The sequence below is a fragment of the Macaca nemestrina genome, chromosome 1 (genome assembly GCF_043159975.1).
Source record: "Macaca nemestrina isolate mMacNem1 chromosome 1, mMacNem.hap1, whole genome shotgun sequence".
NCBI classification, from domain to species: Eukaryota; Metazoa; Chordata; class Mammalia; order Primates; family Cercopithecidae; genus Macaca; species Macaca nemestrina.
In genome coordinates this window covers 59,920,479-59,945,758 of record NC_092125.1, presented here as the reverse complement: position 1 = coordinate 59,945,758, position 25,280 = coordinate 59,920,479, and the positions used below count along the sequence as shown (strand labels likewise).

Genomic DNA, 25,280 nt, shown 5'->3' with positions numbered 1-25,280 from the left:
CTCCCTGGGTTCAGGTGATCCTCCCACCTCAGCCTCCTGAGTAGCTGGGACTCCCGAGTGGGTAGGCACGTGCCACCATGCCTGGCTAATATTTTTGGTAGAGATAGGTTTCACCACGTTGCCCAGGTGGGTCTCAAGCAATTTGCCCACCTCAGTCTTCCAAAGTGCTGGGATTACAGGTAACCTGTTCTTCTTGAACAAAGCTAGGGTGGGCAAGCATCACGATGGCTATCCATATTGTAACGTGCAACGAAGTTATAAGAATCAGTGGTATAAAAGTCCAGGATAGAAAGTTAAGAAGCCAGGGTTAGAGGCTTGGGTTTTTTATTTTGAGACAGTTTTGCTCTTGTGGTCCAGGCTGGAGTGCATCTGCCTGTCGCCCAGGCGTGATCTGCCTCCTGGGTTCAAGCGATTGATTCTCCTGCCTTAGCCTCCCAAGTAGCTGGGATTATAGGCACCCACAACCACATCTAGCTATTTTTTGTATTTGTAGTAGAGAGAGGGTTTCACCATGTTGGCCAGGCTGGTCTTGAACTCCTGACCTCCAGTGATCTGCTTGCCTCAGCCTCCAAAAGTGCTGGGATTATAGGTGTGAGCCAGTGCGCCTGGCCAAGGCTTGGGTTTATAAAGGAAAATAAGCCACTAGCAGCACTTAGCTGTGTGAAGTCTGCGGTAGAAAAGGGATCTCTAGCAAGCAGAGATCAGAAATATATAGTCTACCTGTGTTGACTGTCTTTTGGGGATTTCAAGATGGCAGCTATTCACATATGTGCCTTAGCAATAAAGAAAGACAAGGAAAAGGGAATACAAAGAGCCATCTGAAATGTCAAACAAAAATCAATGGAGCAAATCAGGGAAAAAAAGAAATATAGGTCAGGAGCAGAGGCTCAACACCTGTAATCCCAGCATTTTGGGAGGCCGAGGTGGGTGGATCACTTGAGGTCAGGAGTTCAAGACCAGCCTGGCCAACATGGTGAAACCCTGTCTCTACTAAAAATACACACACACACACACACACACACACACACACACACACACAAAAGAATTAGCTGGGTGTGGTGGAAGTTGCAGTGAGCCAAGATTGTGCCACTGCACTCCAGTCTGGGGGACAGAGTGAGACTCTGTTTCAAAAAAAAAAAAAAAACACAAAAGAAAGAAATATAAGTGGTGAAGTGGTGGCAGAATGCCCAGAAAAGAAAGATGGGATTCTACCTGACTTTGCCTTCATACTGTCCATAGAACAGGTGCTGTCGGCTTGTCCACTCAGCCATCACAAACTCTAGAGCAGGTTTGCCAGTAGGTCCTGGGAGGCTACACAGGAACTCCAAAAGAGGTTCTAGCTGAGTGTGCACCAGATGAGCAAACACCATGATCAGGGACTAGGAGGAAATAAGGACATTTGCTTCAGGGAAATCAATTTTCGAGACATAAAAGATGAGAGGGAACTGGCCAGTCAGATAAGAGACAGAGTCTACACTGAGGGTATTATTCACAGGACAAGAAAACATGGAGATTTCCTTGTCCATGTTTCTTAGGCCAGACAGATCCCATTTTACTTAACTGTCCTACAAGGGTAGTAACAGGGTAAAATAACTCAGGACCAAAATACTAATTTTCACTTCTATCAGCCAGGGAGTAGGAAGCCCACTCCCTACTGTTCTCTTACCTGCATGACACTGAGCGTCTCTGCCTGCTGCATCTTACTGAGGATGGCACGAAGAATCTGGTCTAGATTCTCCCCCAGCTCCCGCCCTGCCTTGGAGATGAGGGTGGAAACAAGGCGGCCCACAAAGGCCGCAGTGAACTCTGAGGTGCGGGGGTCCAGGAGCTGGCTCACCACTTGCATCACATACCACAGTCCATTGTGGCCCTGCTCATCATGCCACTGGGCTACTTGTTCCAGGGTCACTGACACATAGGCCCGCAAGCACTCTCCGCCATTCTGGGGAGACAGGGGTGGCAAGCAAGATTAGTAACCGAGAGACAGATGCCAGGAGGCCCTCAGTCTGTATAAACAAATGTTCTCAGAGGCCTATGCCTCATAAAAGCGGTGAGTCTATAGTATTTGTGGTGGGCTCATACCACTGGAATCAGGAATTTACTGTTATAGACACAGACATGCATTACATAATTCCCCCTTTACCTAATGAGCTATCTCAAAAATGTGTATTATTATTATTTTTTAATCACAAGGGACAATGGCCAAGCAAAATGAATTTTAATCATAAAGGTCTACTTCTGGTACTAAAAAAATATGCTTACAATCTTGCAATAATTGGGGATACTATAGGACCTCATATAGGTCTTACACAAACCACTAGTTGCCTAGGGATTTCTAAGCTGATCAATATTCACTGGCAAGTTCCTATAACCTTTATAATCAATGACGGTAGTACACACCTGAAAAGGTAACCAATTCACCCAGGAAACAAAAAGAGAAAAAATATTTAGGCATCTCTCCCCTCTCTAGAGGCCCATCACTCTGCTGATTTTATTAATAGAGGAAATATGCAGAAAGACTTTCTTATGGCCCCAAGTCTAGATGTCTGTAATCTCTTTCATAGTAGCAATACCCAATACAGATGGGCAGGGTGCTTGGTATCTGTATTTTTAAAAACTGTAACATGCTCCAAAGCACCAGAAACGCTTGGCTTTTGCAGCCTGAACCCTTCCTGAATCTGCTAAGTAAATATGGAGTTGAGGAATTCCATATTTCAAAAGCATAAAACCATGTCAGATTTCTCAGCGTAGTAAAGGCCCATGACTGGGGAGCTATCTTCCCCCTTCTAGTCTCCATGTCTCAGATACCTGCATGGTGGCATTGTCATCTGTGTGAAGGGTACACTGTGCCACAGCAGGGAAAGCTTGGCAGATGAGAAGCTGGGAAAGGGGAGGCTTTGTATTTCGTACTACTGTTGTCAGGATATCAATGGCTGTCTGAAAGAGAGAAGAAAAAAGAGTCAGAATTGCCTCTGGGGTTGGGGGTGCCCAACAACTAAGATCCTTACTGGATGGGTATCACATAGCAACCCAGAGAAAGCTTATTAATGAAAGGCAAGTTTCCAAAATAAAAGGAATAATTAAATGGGTAGTGCTCTCAGCCTCCTCCTAATAGTTTACTAATTGATTAGTCCTAGGGGTGGGCACTAGTACATGGTAGTGGATTGGATAACCAGGTGACATACTTAGTGGCGCTGTGTAATGGTGGCACTCTGTTCAATTCACTGAGGGTACCTCTGAAACAAGAAGAGCCATTTTTTTTCTTTTATTCTTTTTTGAGGCAGAGTCTCACTCTGTCACCCAGGCTGGAGTGCAGTGGTGCGATCTCCGCTCACTGCAACCTCTGCCTCTTGGGTTCAAGGGATTCTCCTGCCTCAGTCTCCCAAGTAGCTGGGACTGCAGGTGCCTGCCACCATGCCCAGCTAATTTTTGTATTTTTAGGAGAGACAGGGTTTCACCATACTGGCCAGGCTGGTCTCAAACTCCTGACCTTGTGATCTACCTGCCTTGGCCTCCCAAAGTGCTGGGATTATAGGCGTGAGCCACCGCGCCAAGCCAAGTCATTTTCTTAAAGCTTCAGAGAATCACCCACTGTCATTGTGGGCAAAAGAGCTCAGCAAAATCACCCCATGAATCTCTAATGCTATTAAGTTCTTGTCAGCTACATGCATCTGTGGGTGGCGCTTGTATATCTCACACACACACAGCCACTTACCGCACAGAGCCCTGCAGGGATCTTGTCTGCTGGGGCCTGCATTATGCTGACCAGAGTGGGAATCAACCTCATTTGCATTGGGCCCTGACAGGCTTCAATCTGGGACAGCTCCTTGAAGATGTCCTGAGCCAGTGAGGCGACGACGGGATCTGAAGTGGATAAGGCAACACGGAATCCCCCTGCCTGATGGTCTGCATCTGGTTCTCGCTTAATGATGCCTGTTGTTTGCCCTAACCTAACAACTTCTGCATTGATTACTTATCACACATCCGGGACCTAGTGGGGCCACATGAATAACCTGAAAGAACAGGAGTGATCCTAAATCTCCAAGAGGTACACTTTGTGTACTTTAATGGCTTCATTAAAGTAGGGACTAGTCTTCAACAGCTACTCCTAAAACAAAATGTAGTTTTTCTAAAGAAAAATCTTTAAAGTCTTTATTCTTGTGAAACCTAGATTATAAAACCATATGCTTAAAAAAAAAAAAAAAAAAGCCCAACTGATACTTTAAGAAGAAAGTTGCAAAAATTGCCAAAACACTGACTTTGATGCATGAGAGAAATCATACATATCTCCTATGAGGTAGCCATGGTAGCCATGAACAATTCTCAAAGCTACTTCTGGGGCAAAAGGCAAAACTCCTAAAAAGCAGAGCCTTATGAAGAAAGGGAACTTTAGCTCAATCTTCTTTATCTATATAACAAAACATTCTCCTCTATTTAGTATGGAAAAATATAGGCAATGTATATTAAAGTATATCTTAAAAGATCACTGCAGCATTGTTTGTAATAGAAAAAAATTGGGAATACCCTAGATGTCCATTAGCAGAATGGGTAAATTATGATATACCCATTTTATGGAATACTATGTAATGGCTGAAAGAATGAGATAAATCCAAGAACACAATGTGGAAAGCTCCTCAGTACACATTTTTCAGTGAAAAAGCATATCTAATAACATGTTCAGTATATCACATTATATAAACAATCCTTATCCTGTACATCTTTCTGAGCTTCAATATTGGAGCTCTCTCTTTAAAAAAAAAAAAAATCCTTAATATTTTACTAGTAATAAGGTATTAATAAATACATTCACTATAGGAAAAAAAAAAACTTAAACTGCAGAAAATAAAGAAAACACCTGTAATTCCACCACCTAGAGATAAACACTCTTAAAATTTTGATGTATTTTTTTCTTTTCTTTTCTTTTTTTTTTTTTTTTAAACATACTTAACTATACATATATCCTTTCCTAAAAGAAAAATCAAAACTTGGGATCATATTCTATGGATTTTTGGGGAAAAGTATCTTTTCATTTATTACAATGTAAGCTCTTTCCCATGGTTTTAAATATTCCTTTTAAGCTTGATTTTTAATGGCTGAACAGTATTTCATTTTATGGATATAATTAACTAATGTCTTTTTATAATTTCCAAATTTTTACTACTGTAAAAAATATCTAGTGAATACCTTTGTTCATAAACTTTTACATGTATCTTTCTTTAGTATCTCCTTTTCTAAATTATAGTCCTAGCCCTTTTCTTTTAGGAGGCTTTTAATTTGCCAAATTTCCTATTCTATCATCAAAGTTCTGAATTATGTCTCTTGCTTGTAAGCCCTTTATTTATTATCTTTTTCCCTAAGTCCTTACTAGAGAGTGTTACAGAAATAGGTACTCTATTTTTCAATGCTGCTACATTTACAGCACAATTCTATTTTTTGCTAATCCAAAGCCAGATTCTTTGCTTATGAGGTTAAAACCATAGCATCATAGGTAAGACCAAACCTAGGGAATCTTTCATTTAAATTCCCCAGCCACCACCTTTTCTTTGGTGCCCCTCATAACACAGTTCTCCCTGGTGGCATACCATTACTGTACTTTAGAAAAATGGCGATGGTGAAGGGGCAGATTTTGCTTTCCATGCTTGCTGTGAATTCGGGGTCTACTGTACAAACGATGCACAGGGTCTCCATCACCAGGTTGAGGACCTCTGAGCTGAACTGGGCTGCTAGGTGAATTAAGCCATCCAGGATACTGGGGAGGAAGGGCTGGAGCACATGGGTACTCTCTGATACTTTCAGTTGGTCACAATAACTAGAGAGAGACAGATAAGCAATTATTATTTAAAAAATTCAATTCCTGGTTTTCCCAATTAATCTCACATATTATAGCATTTATATGTGTAGCTTTATAAAGCAAATTCTAAAGTTAGGTAAGTTTCTACTTCTTTCTGGATGTATTATATAAACATTAGCACCACCATTTCTATGTTCTCTATTTGACTTTTGCTATTTTCTTTAAAAACTTCTGCTTTTTTTCTTGAAGTTTTTTTTCTGCATCCTGAAACAAGCTTAATTTATATAAACATTTTTTTTTTTTTTTCTTGAGACGGAGTCTCGCTCTGTCACCCAGGCTGGAATGCAGTGGTTGTATCTTGGCTCACTGCAAGCTCTGCCTCCCGGGTTCACGCCATTCTCCTGCCTCCTCAGCCTCCCGAGTAGCTGGAACTACAGGCGCCCGCCACCTCGCCTGGCTAGTTTTTTTGTATTTTTGTAGTAGAGACGGGGTTTCACTGTGTTAGCCAGGATGGTTTCAATCTCCTGACCTCATGATCCACCCGTCTCGGCCTCCCAAAGTGCTGGGATTACAGGTTTCAGCCACCATGCCCGGCCTTATATAAACATTTTATTTATACTTTCGAAATCAGCCTTTTAGCTGTAGGATTTAAAGTTCCCTTATAGTTTTACTGTATTAGCCTCTTTTCAATCAACAAATATTTACTGAATGTTGCTTACCATGTCCAAAATGATACAACTGTTAAAAATACATTGTCTAGGACCAGGCACTGTAGCTCACGTCTGTAATCCCAGCACTTTGAGGGGCCAAGGCAGGCAGATCACCTGAGGTCAGGGGTTCAAGAGCAGCCTGCCCAACATGACAAAACATCTCTACTAAAAATGCAAAAAAATTAGCTAGCCGTGGCGTTGCGCACCTGTAATCTCAGATACCTGTAATCTCAGAGAGGCTGAGCCATGAGAATCACTTGAACCTGGGAGGCAGAGGTTGCAGTGAGGCGAGATCATGCCACTGCACTCCAGCCTGGGTGACAAGAGCGAGACTGTCTCAAACAAAAACAAAAACAAAAACAAAACCACAACAACAAAAATTATCTAAATCTTTACTTTTGTTTATCTTTAGAATGGCAATAAGTTACAAGGCAATAAAACATTGTTTCTCTATGTTAAAAGAACCTAATATAGAAACAAGGCACTTAGCAGTACTCAATAAGTGGTTCTTCTTTCTTTCTTTCTTTTTTGAGATGGAATCTCACTCTGTTCCCCAGGCTGGAATGTAGTGGCATGATCTCGGCTACCTGCAACCTCCGCCTCCCAGGTTCAAGCAGCTCTCCTGCCTCAGCCTCCCGAGTAGCTGGGAATACTGGGAATACAGGCACCCGCCACCACGCCCAGCTAATTTTTGCATTTTTCGTAGAGATTGGGTTTCACTATGTTGGCCAGGGTGGTCTTGAACTCCTGACCTCAGGTGATCCGCCTGCCTTGGCCTCCCAAAGTGCTGAGATTACAGGCGTGAGCACTGTACCCAGCCAATAAATGTTTTTTTTCTTAACTTAAATGTTTTATTTTAAATGTCTTATAACCGTATTATTTGTGTTGGCTTTCCAAGGTCCACAATGACCAGTGAAACTGTGGGCTTTAATCTCAGATCTGTCCACAGACTTTTTGATTTTTGGTTCATAATGTTTGATTCCAATACTACCCTGCTCTGACCAAACTTCTAAAGAGCTGATGTGGAACCTGGCTTTGGTCAGTTCTCAACTCCTTAGACTAGCTTTTGGATCCATCCCTCGACCAGCATTTATCTGTCCTCTCCCTCCCTCCATTTCCCACTTCTATTCTAAGGGTTTATAGTTACTTTGCCCCTCTAATGAACTTGAAACTGTACAGTATGGTAAAACATAGAGTTTGCATCATCTGTCTACATCATACTGGATCTTGTATGCCATGCTAAAAGAGGTTGAACTTTATTTTGGAAGTTGGTGTTTCTTTAACTTGTGTTACTCCTAACACCTAATCTTCTCTTTACCCTAAAGTCTCCAGGGGAAACTGATGTCCCAGGAAAATATTATATATTTATCCGTGGCTTCCTATACTGCCTGATATAATACGACTTTCTTCTGAAGTACCTCTATCTCAAGTTTGAAGAGAATAACTGGGAGCCACGAATGATTTTTTTTTTTTGAGATGGAGTCTCGCTCTGCTGCCAGGCTGGAGTGCAGTGCCATGATCTCGGCTCACTGCAACCTCCTCCTCCTGGGTTCAAGTGATTCTCCTGCCTCAGCCTCCTGAATAGCTGGGACTACAGGCATGCACCACCACACCCAGCTAATTTTTTTTTGTATTTTCAGTAGAGATGGGGTTTCACCATGTTGGCCATGATGGTTTTGATCTCCTGACCTTGTGATCCGCCCGCCTCGGCCTCCCAAAGTGCTGGGATTATAGGCGTGAGCCACTGCGCCTGGCCGTCATGAATGATTTTAACAGCAGGAGCAAGAAAATCAGTTTTCTATTTTAGAAAGATCAACTTGACAGCTCAAATAATATGGTCTGCAGAAGTGTGAGGCTGCAGATAGATCAATCAGGAAGCTGCTGCAGTAATTCAAGGAAGAGAAATAGCACAATCAAGGTAGTAGCAAGGGAAGACGGGAAGGAAGAGATGAGAGGCCAAGGAACCAAGATCTAAAAGGCAAATATCTGAGATCTCTACCTTCATTAAAACAGGGAATACAAGATGTTTAAGTTCAAGATCTAAAGTTACAAGATTTCTACCTTTAATAAAAAGGAAAATACTGGTAGGACAGGCCTGAAGGTGATAACAAGCTCAGTAGTAAATGTGTTGATTTTCAGGTACTTGTAAGATATCTATCCTGGTATGGATAGTAAGCAATGAATACATTAGTTTGTAGCTCAGGACAAAGTTTGACATAAATTTGAGTTAAAAAATGTGAAACAAGTATAATTATTTGTCAATCAGTATCTTGTTTCAGAGATTATTTAAGAGAGTTTGCAATGATACATAAACTATGACATGAAGGAATAAATTAAAACTGGGGCTAAGGAAAAAAAGAAAAGCAATGGTGGAATGCTTATCATTAAAAGGTTACTAGTGACATTAGAAAAGACAGCTGCAGGCCGGGCGCAGTGGCTCACGTCTGTAATCCCAGCACTTTGGAAGGTGGGGGTGGGCGGATCACCTGAAGTCGGGAGTTGAGACCAACCTGACCAACATGGAGAAACCCCATCTCTATTAAAAATACAAAATTAGCCAGGTGTGGCGGCACATGCCTGTAATCCCAGGTGCTGGGGAGGCTGAAGCAGGAGAATTGCTTGAACCCAGGAGGCGGAGGTTGCGTTGAGCTGAGATTGTGCCATTGCACTCCAGCCTGGGCAACAAGAAACAACTGTCTCAAAAAAAAAAAAAAAAGAAAAAGAAAAGAAAAACAGTTCCAATAACGTGACAGGGACGTAAGCCAGTCTGCGATTGGTTGGTAAACTAAATAGGAAATGACCAAATGGAAACTCTTTATTGAAAGATAGCTAACGATCCATTCATAGGACAGGTCTTAACCGGGATCCACAGATAGGCTTCAAGGAATTCAGTGTTTGACAATGAACATAAAATTTTCTAAACACATATGAGTGTCCATTTCTCTGGTCTGAATATCCATAGCTTTTGTCATCCTTCAGAGAGACCTGTTACATCTCTCAAGAAAACCACTAAACCACTACCCATGTGGTCCAAGAGATATGAACATTAAAAATAAAAGTTTTCTTCACAGTTCTTCTGATTATAAAATATAAACTTGTTGAAACAAACAAAATGTTTTATATATATAACAGAGAATGAAAGTTCTTTGTACTCTAATCTCCCCCAGAGAGAATCAAGGTTGGTAAGTATGCCTGATAGGTACTGCCGTCTACCTAAAACACTCTGGAAAGTAATGGGTTTATTTTACCCAAAGTACTTTCACATTCATACCAAACTCCTCTTACAGCTTGCAGCTGCAAATATTTCCATAAAATTACAACACAAAGTGGATAATTCTCCAATGAAATCAAGTTTCACAAAGGTCAGAAGCTATACAGGCAGTGACCACAGGTACACACTCAGAAAAACCCTTAAAATAATATTCATGACTTAGGCAGCCAGGGCTCTCTCTTCTCAGACTTTTACAATGGTCTTAGAGCTTTCTGAAATGCTATACTTGTTTGCCTCTTAAGATAATACTTCTAATTATTTTAGAGCCAAAGTTCTGCTTCACCTAGATTGAAGCAGAAAAAGATGGGACTCTGTTTATGGTCATAACATTAAGCATTTAATTAAAACAGACAGTTCATGAATGCTTTCTAATGACACATAACACGGCATCTCAAAAGGTACTCCTCTGCCTTAAAAGGTATGACAGGGCAGGCACATGGAAAATAAATTTTGTGTTGGTAGTTTTAGGATTCAGTTGAGATGTTTAAGTTTGATACTAAAATATTCCTTAAAACAATGGTCCTTCTAGTCTGTGTAGGAATATAAATAAATGACTTTTGATCCATTAGTAACACTAGCCTTAAAAAAGACAGTAAAACTAGGAAAAAATAAGCAGTATTTCTAGGCCACATTATCCCAGATTTGGTTTCTAATATAAATATAATCAACCAACAAAACGATGTGGACTCTAATCCTGCTTCTATCATTCATCAATTGTGCAACCCTGTGCAAAACATTTTTCTCTCCAAGCCTCAGGTTCTTTAGCATTAAGAGAAAGGGAGTTGCCTAGATGATTCCAGAGCTGGAGTGAATTTAAAGAGGAAGAGGAGCAGAAAGAAACAGGACATCTTCTGGACTCATAAAATCCATGTCCCTAGCATGGTTTCTTTCCCTGTCCTTCCAACATTCACCCTGAAGGAGATCATTAACAGGGATTTCCAAGCAACATAATTCATTGGAAAACTGTGATTCGGTATATCTAACCTGAGCAACTTTCCCTTAAGATAATTATCACCCTAGGGTAGCATACTCACCCCCAGATGGCTCTCACTGCAGAAATTCGAACTGACGGGGGCTGTGTCTCGTGAAGACCACTAACTGTTGCCTGTAGGAACTGCTGGATCAGTTCAGGGGACATAGCAACAGTGAACCGACTGGCAGCCCAAAGTGCCCGGCCCAAGAGGAAAGGAGACACTGGGAGAAAGACAGAGCAATTAGGGGCTGGAAAATGAAAATTCCTATTACTTGTCCTTTCTCTTTCCCACATTCATTCCAAATTTTTTTTTTTTTGAGATGGAGTCTCACTCTGTCACCCAGGCTGGAGTGCAATGGTGCAATCTTGGCTCATTGCAACCTCTGTCCCCCCAGGTTCAAGCAATTCTCCTGCCTCAGCCTCCTGAATAGCCGGGATCACAGGCACCTGCCACCACGCCCAGCTAATTTTTTGTATTTTTAGTAGAGATGGCGTTTCGCCATGTTGGCCAGGCTGGTCTAAAACTCTGGACCTCAAGTGATCTGCCCGCCTCAGCCTCCCAAAGTGCTGGGATTACAGGCGTGAGCCACCACGCCCGGCCCTCCATTCCTCAATTTTTTAGAAGTAAATGGATGCTACATAGTATGTACAACTTATTTGAGAGAAAAAGCGTAACCTTGTATGATGAAAGCAAATGTGTGACCTGTGGTACAAAATCAATTTCCCAGTTTTCCCTTGTCTCTTGCGAGCAAAGTAGATCTTGAATACTATTAGACTAAAAGGATTTTACCACCCCAGTCCTCCCTGAGCTCTCATTATTCCTTACCTGCACTACTAGTTAATCTTTTTTTTTTTTTTGGAGGTGGAGTTTCGCTCTTGTTGCCCAGGCTGGAGTACAATAGCGTGATCTCGGCTTACTACAAACTCCACCTCCTGGGTTCAAGCGATTCTCCTGCCTCAGGCTCCCCAGTAGCTGGGATTACAGGTATGCGCCACCATGCCCAGCTAATTTTGTATTTTTAGTAGAGATGGGGTTTCTCCATGTTGGTCAGGCTGGTCTCGAATTCCCGACCTTAGGTGATCCACCTGCCTTGGCCTCCAAAAGTACTGGGATTACAGGCCTGAGCCATGGTGCCCGGCCCACTTAATCTTCTAAATGCCATCTCCATTGTTGTTTATTCCCACTTTTGGACCACTCTTTTTTTCCTTTTTTCTTGAGACGGAGTCTCGCTCTGTCACCCAGGCTGGAGTATAGTGGCACCATCTCAGCTCACTGTAACCTCTGCCTCCCAGGTTCAAGCGATTCTCCTGCCTCAGCCTCCCGAGTAGCTGGGATTATAGGTGCATGCCACCATGCCTGGCTACTTTTTGTATTTTTAGTAGAGACGGGGTTTCACCATGTTGGTCAGGCTGGTCTCGAACTCCTGACCTCAAGTGATTTACCCGCCTCGGCCTCCCAAAGTGCTGGGATTACAGGCATGAGCAACCGCGCGCGGCCTTGGACCACTCTTAAAACTTTAATTATAGCTCTGATCATGTCATTCTTCTATTTAAAATCTGTCAATGAATTCCATAGTCCACCAAATAAAGATTACCCTAGTCATTTCAAGGCTCCCTAAGATCAGTGACTCTAGCATTACCTATGATTTCCCTTTATGGTTTCCAAACTCAAGTACACATCCCTCCTTAGCAACTTACATCTTACTCTCCCAGCTCTCTGCCTTGTTCATATTGCAAGCCAACATATTCACCTCCTTGCATTACTTATTTATTCATCTCTTAGGCTGAAGCAATTCCAACTATCTCTGTGCCACAGTAATTCTGTCTTTAGTGTTCTTACATGTTATATATATTGTTTGATAGTCTAGCCACTAATTTAAGGATTACTACCCTTGTTTACTATAAGCTGCTGAGGAGAGACTATTCTTATTCAGCTTGTCACAGGGCTTAACTTGGTTACTCACACAATAAACATCCTGTTGACAGAAAACATTGAACAGAACCTAATAAACTGTGCCAAACAATTATACAATACAGATGCTCCTCTGCTTATGATGGGGTTACTTCCTAATAAACCCATCGTAAGTTGAAAATACTGCAAGTTAAAAATGCACTTAAATTTAATACTGAACATCACAGCTTAACCGAGCCTACCTTAAACATGCTCAGGACACTTACATTAGTGTAAAGTTGGGCAAACTCATCTAACACAAAGCCTATTTTATAATAAAGTGTTGAATATCTCATATAATGTATTGAATACTGTACTGAAAGTGAAAACAGAATGGTTGTAAGGGTACTTGAAGTATGATTTCTACTAAATGTATATTGCTTTGGCATCACTGTAAAGTTGAAAAATCGTAAGTCCAATCACTGTAAGTGAGAAACTGTTTATAACTTTATATAATGTACAGAAGCAGTTCCCAAAAGGATGGTCCAGAAATTCCCTAAAATTCAAACTATTTTCAAAGTAATACAGAGACATTAGTTTTTTCACCTTCATTCTTTCTTTCTTTTTGAGATGGAGTCTCGCTCTGTTGCCCAGGCTGGAGTGCAGTAGCACGATCTTGGCTCACTGCAACCTCCGCCTCCTGGATTCAAGCAATTCTCCTACTTCAGCCTCATGAGTAGCTGGGATTACAGATGTGTGCCACCATGCCCACCTAATTTTTGTATTTCTCAGTAGAGATGGGGTTACACCATGTTAGCCAGGCTGGTCTTGAATTCCTGACCTCATGATCTGCCCACCTCAGCCTCCCAAAGTGCTGGAGTTACAGGCATGAGCCACCAAGCCCAGCCTCGCTTTCGTTTTTTTTTTTTTTTTTTAATTTATTTTTTTGAGATGAAGTCTTGCTCTGTTGCCCAGGCTGGACTGCAGTGGCGTGATCTCGACTCACTACAAGCTTCGCCTCCCGGGTTCACGCCATTCTCCTGCCTCAGCCTCCCGAGTAGCTGGGACTACAGGCACCCACCACCACGCCCGGCTAATTTTTTTTTTTGTATTTTTAGTAGTGACGGGGTTTCACCGTGTTAGCCAGGATGGTCTCGATCTCCTGACCTCGTGATCCACCCACCTCAGCCTCCCAAAGTGCTGGGATTACAGGCATGAGCCACCACGACCAGCCACTTTCATTCTTTCACAAGTATACAGTGTAGTTTTCCAGAGGTTATGTGATATGTGATATTCATGGCTCTGACAGCCAGTGGAATGCATGCTTCCATTTCTTTTACTTTAAAAACATCTCAGTTTTAATTTTTAGTATAGTAAATATTAATAAATCAAAGCCACATAAAAATGTCTTTTAAATTGTTGATAATTTGTAACCAGAAAGTTTCAGAATGGTTGGAGTAGAAAAGGTTTTAGCTACAGGCAGGATTAACAAATGATATATACTGAGCCTTTTTCCAGTCTAAATGACAAATATTCTAAAATTTCCAAAGTCTTTGAAAAATCTTTGCTAGGGTAAACTCTACAAGAAATGTGTTAATGGGCTTCAGAAATCTTTCAATGTAATTACGGGATGCCTACTCAAGGCACTTGTAGGATACAAACATTAGACATGACTTCTATTCTCAGAGACCTTACTAGTAGGAGTAAGAAAACATATTCAACAATGCAGCATAAGATAAGTACAGAGTGAAACAGGATATTCCCAATGGATCTGAGCTCTGGATGTACAACCATTTTAATTTGTGATTAAGAGAATGGAAGTGATGGAGTGAGATACCCGATAATAGATTACCTATTTAAAATCACAGAGCAGAACATTTTCAAATGGCGTAAGCTACTCCCAGAACTATCCTATGGAGAGGAAGTAAATGGACTGAAAACGGAGCAAACCATACCAAACGTTCCATGATTTAGGTACTGAGAGAGAAAGCAAAGGTAGTGTTTTGGGATGGGGATCTGGCTCCAAGGATGAGAAAAGGCATGGCATGGCAGAAGCAAGTAGCAGAAAATGCCACACAGACAATGATTCTTAGCTACTGCTCTGTATTGTGGAAGAAATCGGTCTAATAGTAAAGGGCTACTTTTTTTTTTTTTTTTTTTAACTGAGTCTTAATCTGTCACCCAGGGTGGAATACAGTGGTATGATCTCATTTCACTGCAACCTCCGCCTCCTGGGTTCAAGTGATTCTCCTGCCTTAGCCTCTTGAGTAGCTGAGACTACAGCCTCCCGCTACCACACCCGGCTACTTTTTATATTTTTAGTAGAGGTGGGGTTTCGCCAAGTTGGCCACGCTGGTCTTGAACTCCTGACCTCAGGTGAGTCACCTGCCTCAACCTCCCAAAGTGCTGGGATTAGAGGCGTGAGCCATCACACCTCGCCTACTTTTTTCTTTTTAAGACAGACAGCTAACATGGAATGAGAATGGAACACTTTAATTATTTGGATATTGGCCAAAAATAAAGTTTGAGAAAAATGACAGGAAACAAACAGGAAGAATGTGCCTGATACAGAATGCTTCAACAATGGGAGCAGAACTCGTTAATTCTGAAGATACAGCACCAGATTTGCAATCCATTCAAATGCCAAAAACAACCACAAATGGGAATGCCAATTTGGGAAGAAACATAAACATCATGGAAGAATTATGAACTAGGCAATATTAGATTGTTATTAGGTGAAGCTTAAGTCAAGGTCTCCGGGCTGTTTTAGAGGTTTGGATGAGTTCAACCTGTAGGGTGCAAACAATTTTCACTCAAAGGACACAAGAATATCTGGCCTACCAGTCTAAGTGAACCATATAACCAAGTTAATGACAGGTCTAAAAAGCTTCTAGCATCCTGGCATGTGCTGAAACATACCTGAGAGGTTGAGGTCTGCAAGGATGACATTGGTCAGGAACCCATGCATGTCAAAATGAATCCTGCCATTTTTCACACTGTCAGTGATGATGGCCTTCACTGAGCCTAGGGCAAGCATGCATGCCTCATGGATCTTCCACCTGTGAAAGGATACTACAGCCTAGTAAAACATACTACACTGCCAAAAAAGACAAATATTTGAGGAAAGAAGACTCAGAAAAGGGCACTCCACCACAATCTCTTCCAAAAGAGTCATTTATCTTAAGCCCTTCCATTCTAATCTACAGCTGAAAACAGAGTACAATTTTAATAAGAGATTAAATCTGTTATTAAATTAAAACCAGATTTTCAAATTAAGATAAAAATAAATCCATCCTTTCAAGACTTTTTAAGAAGGGGTAAACAAAAGCATCTTAACTAATTAGTGGCTCACTCTTACCAGTGCTCAGTGCCACTGTTTTTGGTTTGCTCGGCTTCTTGTAAATGTCGAGTGGCTGCAGCAGCCAGGGCTGCTGCACTTTCATTCTGGAAATCTGTGGCCACAGCCTACGGAGAGAGAAGGGCTAATAAATCTGTTTGTGCCCATTAAATGCATTTTAGTTGTAAATTGCTTTAGTCATGACTGTTAGAAGTGATTGGTTCAAGCTCTTTTACATACATGTGCAAACCTCGATTAATTGTATTTAAAATGTTATACCAGTAGGTCAGGGTCTCTAATGAAATTCAAGTAATATCTGTATTCTGTAGTGCCTAGGCATTGTAAGACTAACCAGTTGCGCCGGGCACGGTGGCTCAAGCCTGTAATCCCAGCACTTTGGGAGGCCAAGATGGGCGGATCACGAGGTCAGGAGATCGAGACCATCCTGGCTAACACGGTGAAACCCCGTCTGTACTAAAAAAATACAAAAAGACTAACCGGGCAAGGTGGCAGGCACCTGTAGTCCCAGCTACTCGGGAGGCTGAGGCAGGAGAATGGCGTGAACCCGGGAGGCGGAGCTTGCAGTGAGCTGAGATCCGGCCACTGCACTACAGCCTGGGCAACAGAGTGAGACTCCGTCTCAAAAAAAAAAAAAAGACTAACCAGTTGGCTTCTTTGGCTATATTCCAGCAGAGTATAAATGAGCAATAATAGATGTAGCTTTGGATGACAATGGACCAAATATTTGCTCTCCTGGAGCCTGATCATAGAAAAATAAGTCTAATCTACTAATTGGAACTGAATATAATCTTTCATAGCTCCTTCGAAATACTAAATGATAATGAGAAGTGATTCATCAACAGAGAACAAATCTCCTACCCAACAAGAAGTAAGTGGCAGTTTCTTCTTAGTATTTCAGCCTAGAGACAACTCTATGCTCTAGTTCGAAGAGGCAAAGAAAATATAAGCAGGTATTTGGATGTTCATATTTCAGCAATCTGTTTTGTTTTGTTAGGTTTGCCAACCTTTGGTCTGTGCTACAGATTCTTGTTGAAGAGTGAATTAAACTGAAATGTTTTTTTTTTTTTGAGACTGAGTTTCACTCTTGTTGCCCAGGCTGGAGTGCAATGGTGTGATCTTGGCTCACCACAACCTCCGCTTCCTGGGTTCAAGCAATTCTCCTGCCTCAGCCTCCTGAGTAGCTGGGATTACAGGCATGCACCACCAAGCCCAGTTAATTTTGTATTTTTAGTAGAGATGGGATTTTTCTATGTTGGTCCAGCTAGTCTCGAACTCCTGACCTCAGGTGATCTGCCTGCCTTGGCCTCCCCAAGTGCTGGGATTACAAGTGTAAGCCACCATGCCTGCCATAAACTGAAATGTTCTTGATTCAACTACCCTTATTCCATGGAACACTTAATCCTCTATACAATTCTCCCCCGCACCCTGGCCCTATGGTCTGCACAATTCTTATATCTAATATTTAGTTGTAAGTTAGAACCAATAGCAATCATTTTAGAATTTCTGAGTCTCAAACTTCATTTCAGAAACTCTCTTGCATCCCCAATAAAGTCTGAGATAAAGTCACCCAACAACACTGCTCACCTTGGATTAGTTGTCTAGAAAAAAAAAAAGCTCAAGTGACTGATTAAAATTATGTGGTTGAAGTATCAAGGTAAACTTACCAGCAACAAGTCTTGAGCTGCTATTCTAACAGTATAGGAGAATGTATCATCATCTTCATCTTCTACAAACTGTTGGGGGTTGGCTGTCCATACTTTAATCTGAAAAGATCAAATTATATCTTTGTGATGCTGCCAATCTGATTCATAGCTCTTCATCAACAGATACAGGAAGATTAACCTATTATCCTGAACAAAACTCTAGCCTTTTGCTGGATACAATGGCTCACAACTGTAATCCTGACACTTTGGGAGGCCAAGGTGGGAGAACTGCTTGAGCCCAGGAGTTTGAGACCAGCCTGGGCAACATGGTGAGAACCCGCCTCTACAAAAAAATAAAAAAGTCAACTGGGCATGGTGGCATATGCTTGTGGTCCCAGCTACTCAGGAGGCTGAGGCAGGAGGATGGCTCGAGCCTGGGAGGTCAAGGCTGCCATGAGCTGTGTCTACACCACTACACTCCAGCCTGAGCAACACAGCAAGACCCTGTCCCAAAAAAAACTAAACAAAACAACAACAACAAAAACCGAAACAAAAACTCTAGCTTCAAAAATCTTTTCTTTTTGATGTAGAGAAACAAATACTATCAAGTAGCAAGGTAGGTAGCAATGGCTATTGCTCTCTTTTAGAATCTGGCTGATTACCAGCTCTCTGCCAATGTCAACCAGCTGTTACCCTTTGACAGATCGATTTTCTGAACAGATTAAGTCTGATGGACTATTTACTGTGAAAATTATGTCAATTCTTGTGCTGTTTTAAACGAGGCATTACCTAATTTTTCAACGTTCTTTGCTGGTTTTGATGACCCACCATCAGGCTAACGGTCTGATCATTACATTTTACTATAGGGAAGGAACAGATTCTCCTAAAAATCAGGGTCTTAGGTTAGTGGTCCTGTGAGATTTTCTAATGGCTAAAGTGGGCCAGGCACAGTGGCTCGTGCCTGTAATCACAGCACTTTGAGAGGCCAAGGTGGGCAGATTGCTTGAGCCTAGGAGTTAGAGACTACTAGCCTGGGCAACACAGTATAGTACTTTTCTGCAAAAAAAATAAAAAAATAAAAATAAAAATAAAAATTAGCCAGGTGTGGTGGTGAACTCCAAAACTTTGGATATGGCAATAAAATGATGTCAAACCTTTCCCAGAACTTCACATGAAATTATTCTTCTTGCGGCCGGGCACGGTGGCTCACGCCTGTAATCCCAACATTTTGGGAGGCCGAGACGGGTGGATCACCTGAGGCGGGGAGTTTGAGACCAGTCTAACCAACGTGGAGAAACCCTGTCTCTACTAAAAATACAAAATTAGCCGGGCATGGTGGCACATGCCTGTAATCCCAGCCACTCAGGAGGCTGAGGCAGGAGAATCGCTTGAACCTGGGAGGTGGTGGCTGCAGTGAGCCGAGATCACGCCACTGCACTCCAGCCTGGGCAACAACAGCGAAGCTCCTTCTCGAAAAAAAAGAAATTATTCTTTTTTTTTTTTTTTTGAGACGGAGTCTCGCTCTGTCACCCAGGCTGGAGTGCAGTGGCCGGATCTCAGCTCACTGCAAGCTCCGCCTCCCGGGTTCACGCCATTCTCCTGCCTCAGCCTCCCGAGTAGCTGGGACTACAGGCGCCTGCCACCTCGCCCGGCTAGTTTATTGTATTTTTTTAGTAGAGACGGGGTTTCACCGTGTTAGCCAGGATGGTCTCGATCTCCCGACCTCGTGATCCGCCCGTCTCGGCCTCCCAAAGTGCTGGGATTACAGGCTTGAGCCACCGTGCCCGGCCAAAAGAAATTATTCTTCATTATTCTTCTTGTGTATACTTTTAGAAATAAAGTGTTCACTTGACCAAGACCTCACATTCTTTAAGTTGCACTTTCCAAATACAAGATGGTAACTGTCTCTCAAATATTATTTACCTGCTCCTCAGTGATTTGCATGTACAGGATAATATAATAAATCAATTCAGGCAAGGCTTTCTTAACAGTGCTTTTGAATTTGCTATTTTCTAGTAGAGCATGGACAAATTCAAAAATGCTAAAGACGAGATTTTCAAAGCCCAGGACTTCACCTGCAGGAAATGCACAAGAGAAGAAATTAATGACAAGAAAGCAAAAGGAAAGCACACATGCTGAAAATGAACTACATAATCTTTGTAAATTATTGAATATTTCAAGCACTTGCTAATGATTATTCCTGAGGAATTGGGAGAGAGGGCTCAGAAGTCACAAAACGTAATTTTGAGGATATTAAATATTCTTTGGTTTTTCAAGTAAAAGAATCAGAAACACTGGATATATTTTCCAGTATGTCTATTGTTCTAATCTGAAATAATTAGAAATATTAAAACAGAAATGAAAGACTCATTATCTGGGACCCCAAAATGAAACACAACAAAATGCCAGAAGTAGGCTAGATTAAATGGCCTTAAAAGTATCTCTTCCAACGCAGAAATTATATGATTTTATGAGATTTATGCAACTACCTATCAGGAACAGATTAAAGATTGTCAATTCTCATTTCCCCACATCTAATACATTGAAAATAAACTCAGTTAGAAAACACTTAATAGAGTGAAGCCTCTCAAGTTATTGTTTTTTATGCCCCCCGTCTCTGGCTTCTTTTTCTTTTTCCCACTAACTGGTATTTCTATAAAGATCAAATAAACTACATACCATCAGAATCCACAGGATCTTCTACTTCTTCTGTGTAATTTACTTCTGTCCTCACATAAGTATGATGAAGAGTAAAGAAACAGAATTTGGAGTCTGCTTTACATATAATCTACAAGGAAACGTTACATATTCCAACACTAAAAGTAGACACCTTAAAAAAGCCTGTGTAAGAAGAGTGGAACCATATGAATGTGAGACCCAACGCGAGATTCCTAACTATAGGTGGTAGTAGCTCCCTTAAACTTTCAAGAAAGGATATAAAGCTGCACTCTCGGTTAGGGTGTTCCAAACAATAGGCAGAATCTGCTGCATGGAGGACACCATGTGCTTTGGGAAGTTTTTCACTAGGGCTGTCACTGCCTAAGAAGTTAAGAGAAAAGGACCCAAGTTATGAGTGATATATAGGAAATAAATGATTTCAGACCACCCTCTCAAACACCAAATATTTCACTGGTAGTGTTTACCTTTAGGACCTCCATCTTAAACCCACTGTCAGATGTGGGGCCATCTGGTATCTGGAGGGCCTGAACAAAGGCCTCTGTGAACTGCTGCACCACGGGAAAGATCAGGACTTTGGCTGCACCCTGATAACAGAAACCAAAGTCAATGCTGGATAAATCCCTAATCCATGGCTTCAACACATATATATCAAACACTGATATGTGAAAGGCACCTAAAGCTCTCTTCAAGCTCCAAGCCTGATCAGAAGAGAATAGCTATAAAGTCAATGAAGGTGTTACCTAAGATTTCATGTTTCCTTAACCAGCACTTGCAGTTCTTCATCAAAGCCCTCTTAAAAACTATTATGTAAGACCAACTTTCCTCCTAACTGCTTCTGAATCACAGGGATTGGTATTTTTCAGCTAGCTTTGCTTCACGCAAGAGGGCCATAAAAGAGTAGGAAAGTTCTGAGTGATGACTACTATGAAAAGGATATAGAATAAGGTGTTTGAAGAAGTAAGACCCAAAAGAAGACTAAGCTTTTTACAAGTTGAAAATTCAATCAGGCCAGGTGTGGCGACTCACACCTGTAGTCCTAGCACTTTGGGAGGCCAAGGTGGGAGGATCACTTGAGCCTAGGAGTTCAAGATGAGCCTAGGCAACATAGCGAGAGACCCCGTCTCTATAAAAATAAATTAATTAGGCTGGGCACGGTGGCTCATGCCTGTAATCCCAGCACTTTGGGAGGCCGAGGTGGGCGGATCATGAGGTCAAGATATCGAGACCATCCTGGCCAACATGGTGAAACCCTGTCTCTACTAAAAATACAAAAATTAGCTGGGCATGATGGGGCGTGCCTATAGTCCCAGCTACTCGGAGGCTGAGGCAGAAGAATCGCTTGAACCTGGGAGGTGGACGTTGCAGTGAGCTGAGATCGCACCACTGCACTTCAGCCTAGCAACAGAGTGAGACTCCATCTCTAAATAAATTCATTCATTCATTCATTCGCCGGGAGTGGTGGCACATGCTGGTGGTCTCAGCAACTTGGGAGGCTGAGATGAGAGGATTGCTTGAACCTGTGAGGTTGAGGCTGCAGTGAGCTATGATCATGCCACTGCATTCCAGCCTGGGTGACAGAGCAAGATCTTGTCTCAAAAAAATCCAAATAAATAAAAAAATAAAAATACAGCTGGGAGCTGTGATTCATGCTTATAATCCCAGCACCATGGGAGGCTGAGGCAGGAAGATTGCTTGAGCCCAGAAGTTTAAGACCAGCCTGGGCAATACAGTGAGACCCTATCTCTACAAAAATTTACAAAATAAAATCAGCCAAGTGTGGTGGTGCACACCACACCTGTAGTTCCTACTGGGGGTCGGGGGTGCTGAGGTCAGGGGATCACTTAAGCCCAGGAGTTCAAGGCTGCAGTGAGCCATGATTGCGCCACTGTACTCCAGCCTGGGTGACAGAACAAGACCCTGTCTGGAAAAATAACAATAATAATAATTTAATAAAAATGTTAAATCTATCTCTAATACTGGTTAGTGTGCTTTTTGGTGCTGCTATCATGAAACGACTCACTGCTCTGCATGAATAAAACTTGTAAGCATGAAGTCTGTTATTGATCCAAAGACCTGCTTACCTTTTCCAGCTCCTCCATGTTACAGATCATATGGGCACAAGTGGTAAATATTTCCACGGCTCGGGAACGGGTTCGAATACCATACACCTGGAAAAAAGGTTACAGCATAACAGCACAGCCACGACATTGGAATGTGTAGGTATGTGTGTATCTTGGACTAGAAGTAAAACTATGACTAATGAATCCTTACATGAGATTGGATGCCCTCGAGAAATGGGAAATGTAACTCATTTACATTTACAGGAGGCAGACTTCTGTAATTCAGAGAATGAAAGGTAGCAGAATCATAATGTTGGAACTTACTGGAATGAACCTTATACATGGGCCTCTGTGGGTTCATTTGATTAAAAAATACCAGGCTGGGTAGTGCTTAAAATCCCAACACAGCCAATATATTTCCTTTAAAATGCAGACTATTGGTTGGGGGCAGAGGTGAATAGGGAAGTTACATTATCCATCAGGTATTTACATCTTATTGTAAATGAGTTATCATTCATATACACTCTAATCAAATATATATGCAATATATTAAGGGTCTATTATGGGCAACGCAGTGATAGATTGCTTCCAATTACTTAGCTGAGGTAGGCAAGCTTAGGTGGGATAACTCAATAAACTGAGGCTGGAAGTAGCATGAAGGAAGGCACTATTTATCTACCTAGGGGCTACTGGATGCCAGGAAGTACGATATGTGAAGAAATATTTCAGCTATTTCACTCTTTTATCAAAGGCTTGCCCTTGTAGTTGAGTGAAAGGTCTAAGGTTAACGCAGATTCAGATCCAAATCTTTGTCAGTTCTAGTCTTTAGGTATTGAGATCAGTTGCAAACACCATAATCTCCCACCTGAAAGGCTGGGGGCTGAAGACAGCCTGAACTCACTATAATCTTGGAGCTGAGATTTCATACCTCAGCCATGGTGAAGATCTTATACATCTCTGGGAGAATGACAGGAGCAACAAGTGGCATCTGTGTGTCTGTCACTTCTCGAGTGAATTCTACAAAGAAAAAAGTAGTACTGTTTAAAAAAAATACTGCTTCATAAAGATACTAAGGTCGATATTTTCTGAACTGCTTCTAGGTGGCAGTTCGCAAACAGACGGCACACAGGTAAAGACACTGGCCTGGTGGTCTCATTCTGTGAAAGCAAAAGTAGCAAGAGTTACTGATTATTTGTTAGAAGGAGAAAGAATAACATGGAAATAGAGAAAAATATAAGCAATTAAAAAAGAAAACTTTAATATAAATACTGAAAGAAAATCTGTAATAGAACTGCATAAATGTCCTTGTGAAGTCAACTTGGGAAAATTCTGTATTAATATACCTTGTGCTCATCTGTCAACATTCAGTTACACTTCGAGGTTTCTTACCTTTGGTTCTATTTTCAGTACTTTCACTTGGCAAGCTAGTTTGATGCACATAGTAAAATATGTACAGACTTACTAGGCCTCAACTCCTCTTTGTATATGTTATACTCTTCTCAGTAGATGATATTTATTGACCTAAAAGTCAGAGGCTGCTGCTAACTGGAACAAATAGGAATTTTCTATATAAATGTGGCAAAAAGCAACCTATACACAGAATGAGACTCGAAGGTGACGGAAATATGGGTCGTATCTTTCCCTTCATTTCTTCAAAAAAAAAAAAAAAAAAAAAAAAACATACACCACACACAAGGTACTGAGACAGCACAAAGGACCCCTGGATTCATGTTACAAAGCAGAATAAAAGCCCTTGAGTTCCAATAACTATTCACTTTACCTGATGCTTTTCCACGTTATCACTATAAAAATGGACATAGGCGCTGGGCACAGCGGCTTATGCCTGTAATCCCAGAGCTTTGGGAGGCTGAGGCAGGAGGATCACTTGAGGTCAGGAGTTCAAGACCAGCCTGAACATAGCAAGATCTGCCACTACATTAAAAAAACAAACAAACAAAAAAAACAAAATGCTGCGTGTGGTGGCATGTGTCTGTAGTGCCAGCTACTTAGGATGCTGAGGCAGGAGGCTCACTTGAGCCTAGGAAGTCAAGGTTACAGTAAGCTACAACAGTGCCACTATACCTGAGCCCGGGTGACAGAGTAAGATCACGTCTCAAATAAATAAATAAATAAAAATAAAAATAAAGCTAACCACTTGGGACATTTTGGGAAAAGATACACAGCTAGAAATGCAAGTTGGCATTTTCAAGGTTAAGGTACTCCACAATTTTGAGCAGTATCAATCCCCATGAGTCAAAGGAGACCAAATACTCAAGGTTGAATTTTCTTTACAGCTGTAATTTCCTCCTCAAGAATAAAGTATGAGCTTTGAATGGTAAGTGAGTGTTCTATTTTATTTAGAAATCCAAGGAAATTAGTCCAAACAAATATGACAGATGGCATAACAAGTTTTTTTTTTTTTTTTTTTAGACGGAGTCTCGCTCTGTCGCCCAGGCTGGAGTGCAGTGGCACTATCTCGGCTCACTGCAAACTCCGCCTCCCGGGTTCACGCCATTCTCCTGCCTCAGCCTCCCGAGTAGCTGGGACTACAGGCGCCCGCCACCTCGCCCGGCTAATTTTTTTGTATTTTTAGTAGAGACGGGGTTTCATTGTGTTAGCCAGGATGGTCTCGATCTCCTGACCTCGTGATCCGCCCGTCTCGGCCTCCCAAAGTGCTGGGATTACAGGCTTGAGCCACCGCGCCCGGCCCAGCATAACAAGTTTTTATGAAAAATATAGTATAATTTAATTCCGCTAATAAAATGCTTAACTGCTTTTTACTCTCCTATACTCATCCCTGGTATCAATTTATTAATACTTTATAGGTTTAATTCCAAAAGTTTTCTGAGGTGATTCAGCAAGTCAGAAAAATTCTAGGACTCCAGCAACAACTCAATCTCCAAA

General features: G+C 41.7%; 1 protein-coding gene across 4 annotated transcripts in view; it reads right to left on the bottom strand.

Annotated features, from left to right (window-relative positions):
- The window catches only part of LOC105484722 (importin 9), a 58,821-nt gene that overhangs the window by 11,253 nt on the left and 22,288 nt on the right, over positions 1–25,280 (bottom strand). For all 4 annotated transcript variants that reach the window (XR_989171.3, XM_011746592.3, XM_071077924.1 and 1 more), the window contains exons 5-19: positions 23,305–23,393; positions 22,398–22,484; positions 20,781–20,900; positions 20,576–20,676; positions 20,317–20,375; positions 19,561–19,712; positions 17,659–17,757; positions 15,995–16,101; positions 15,556–15,695; positions 10,807–10,966; positions 5,583–5,809; positions 3,716–3,864; positions 2,809–2,937; positions 1,667–1,942; positions 1,213–1,379 (exon numbers count right to left, since the gene is read on the bottom strand). Coding sequence is in view for 3 of the 4 variants with exons in the window: in XM_011746592.3 (XP_011744894.1) it covers positions 1,213–1,379; positions 1,667–1,942; positions 2,809–2,937; positions 3,716–3,864; positions 5,583–5,809; positions 10,807–10,966; positions 15,556–15,695; positions 15,995–16,101; positions 17,659–17,757; positions 19,561–19,712; positions 20,317–20,375; positions 20,576–20,676; positions 20,781–20,900; positions 22,398–22,484; positions 23,305–23,393 (2,062 nt within the window). In the remaining variant the exon portion in view is untranslated. The remainder of the gene's footprint in view (positions 1–1,212; positions 1,380–1,666; positions 1,943–2,808; positions 2,938–3,715; positions 3,865–5,582; positions 5,810–10,806; positions 10,967–15,555; positions 15,696–15,994; positions 16,102–17,658; positions 17,758–19,560; positions 19,713–20,316; positions 20,376–20,575; positions 20,677–20,780; positions 20,901–22,397; positions 22,485–23,304; positions 23,394–25,280) is intronic.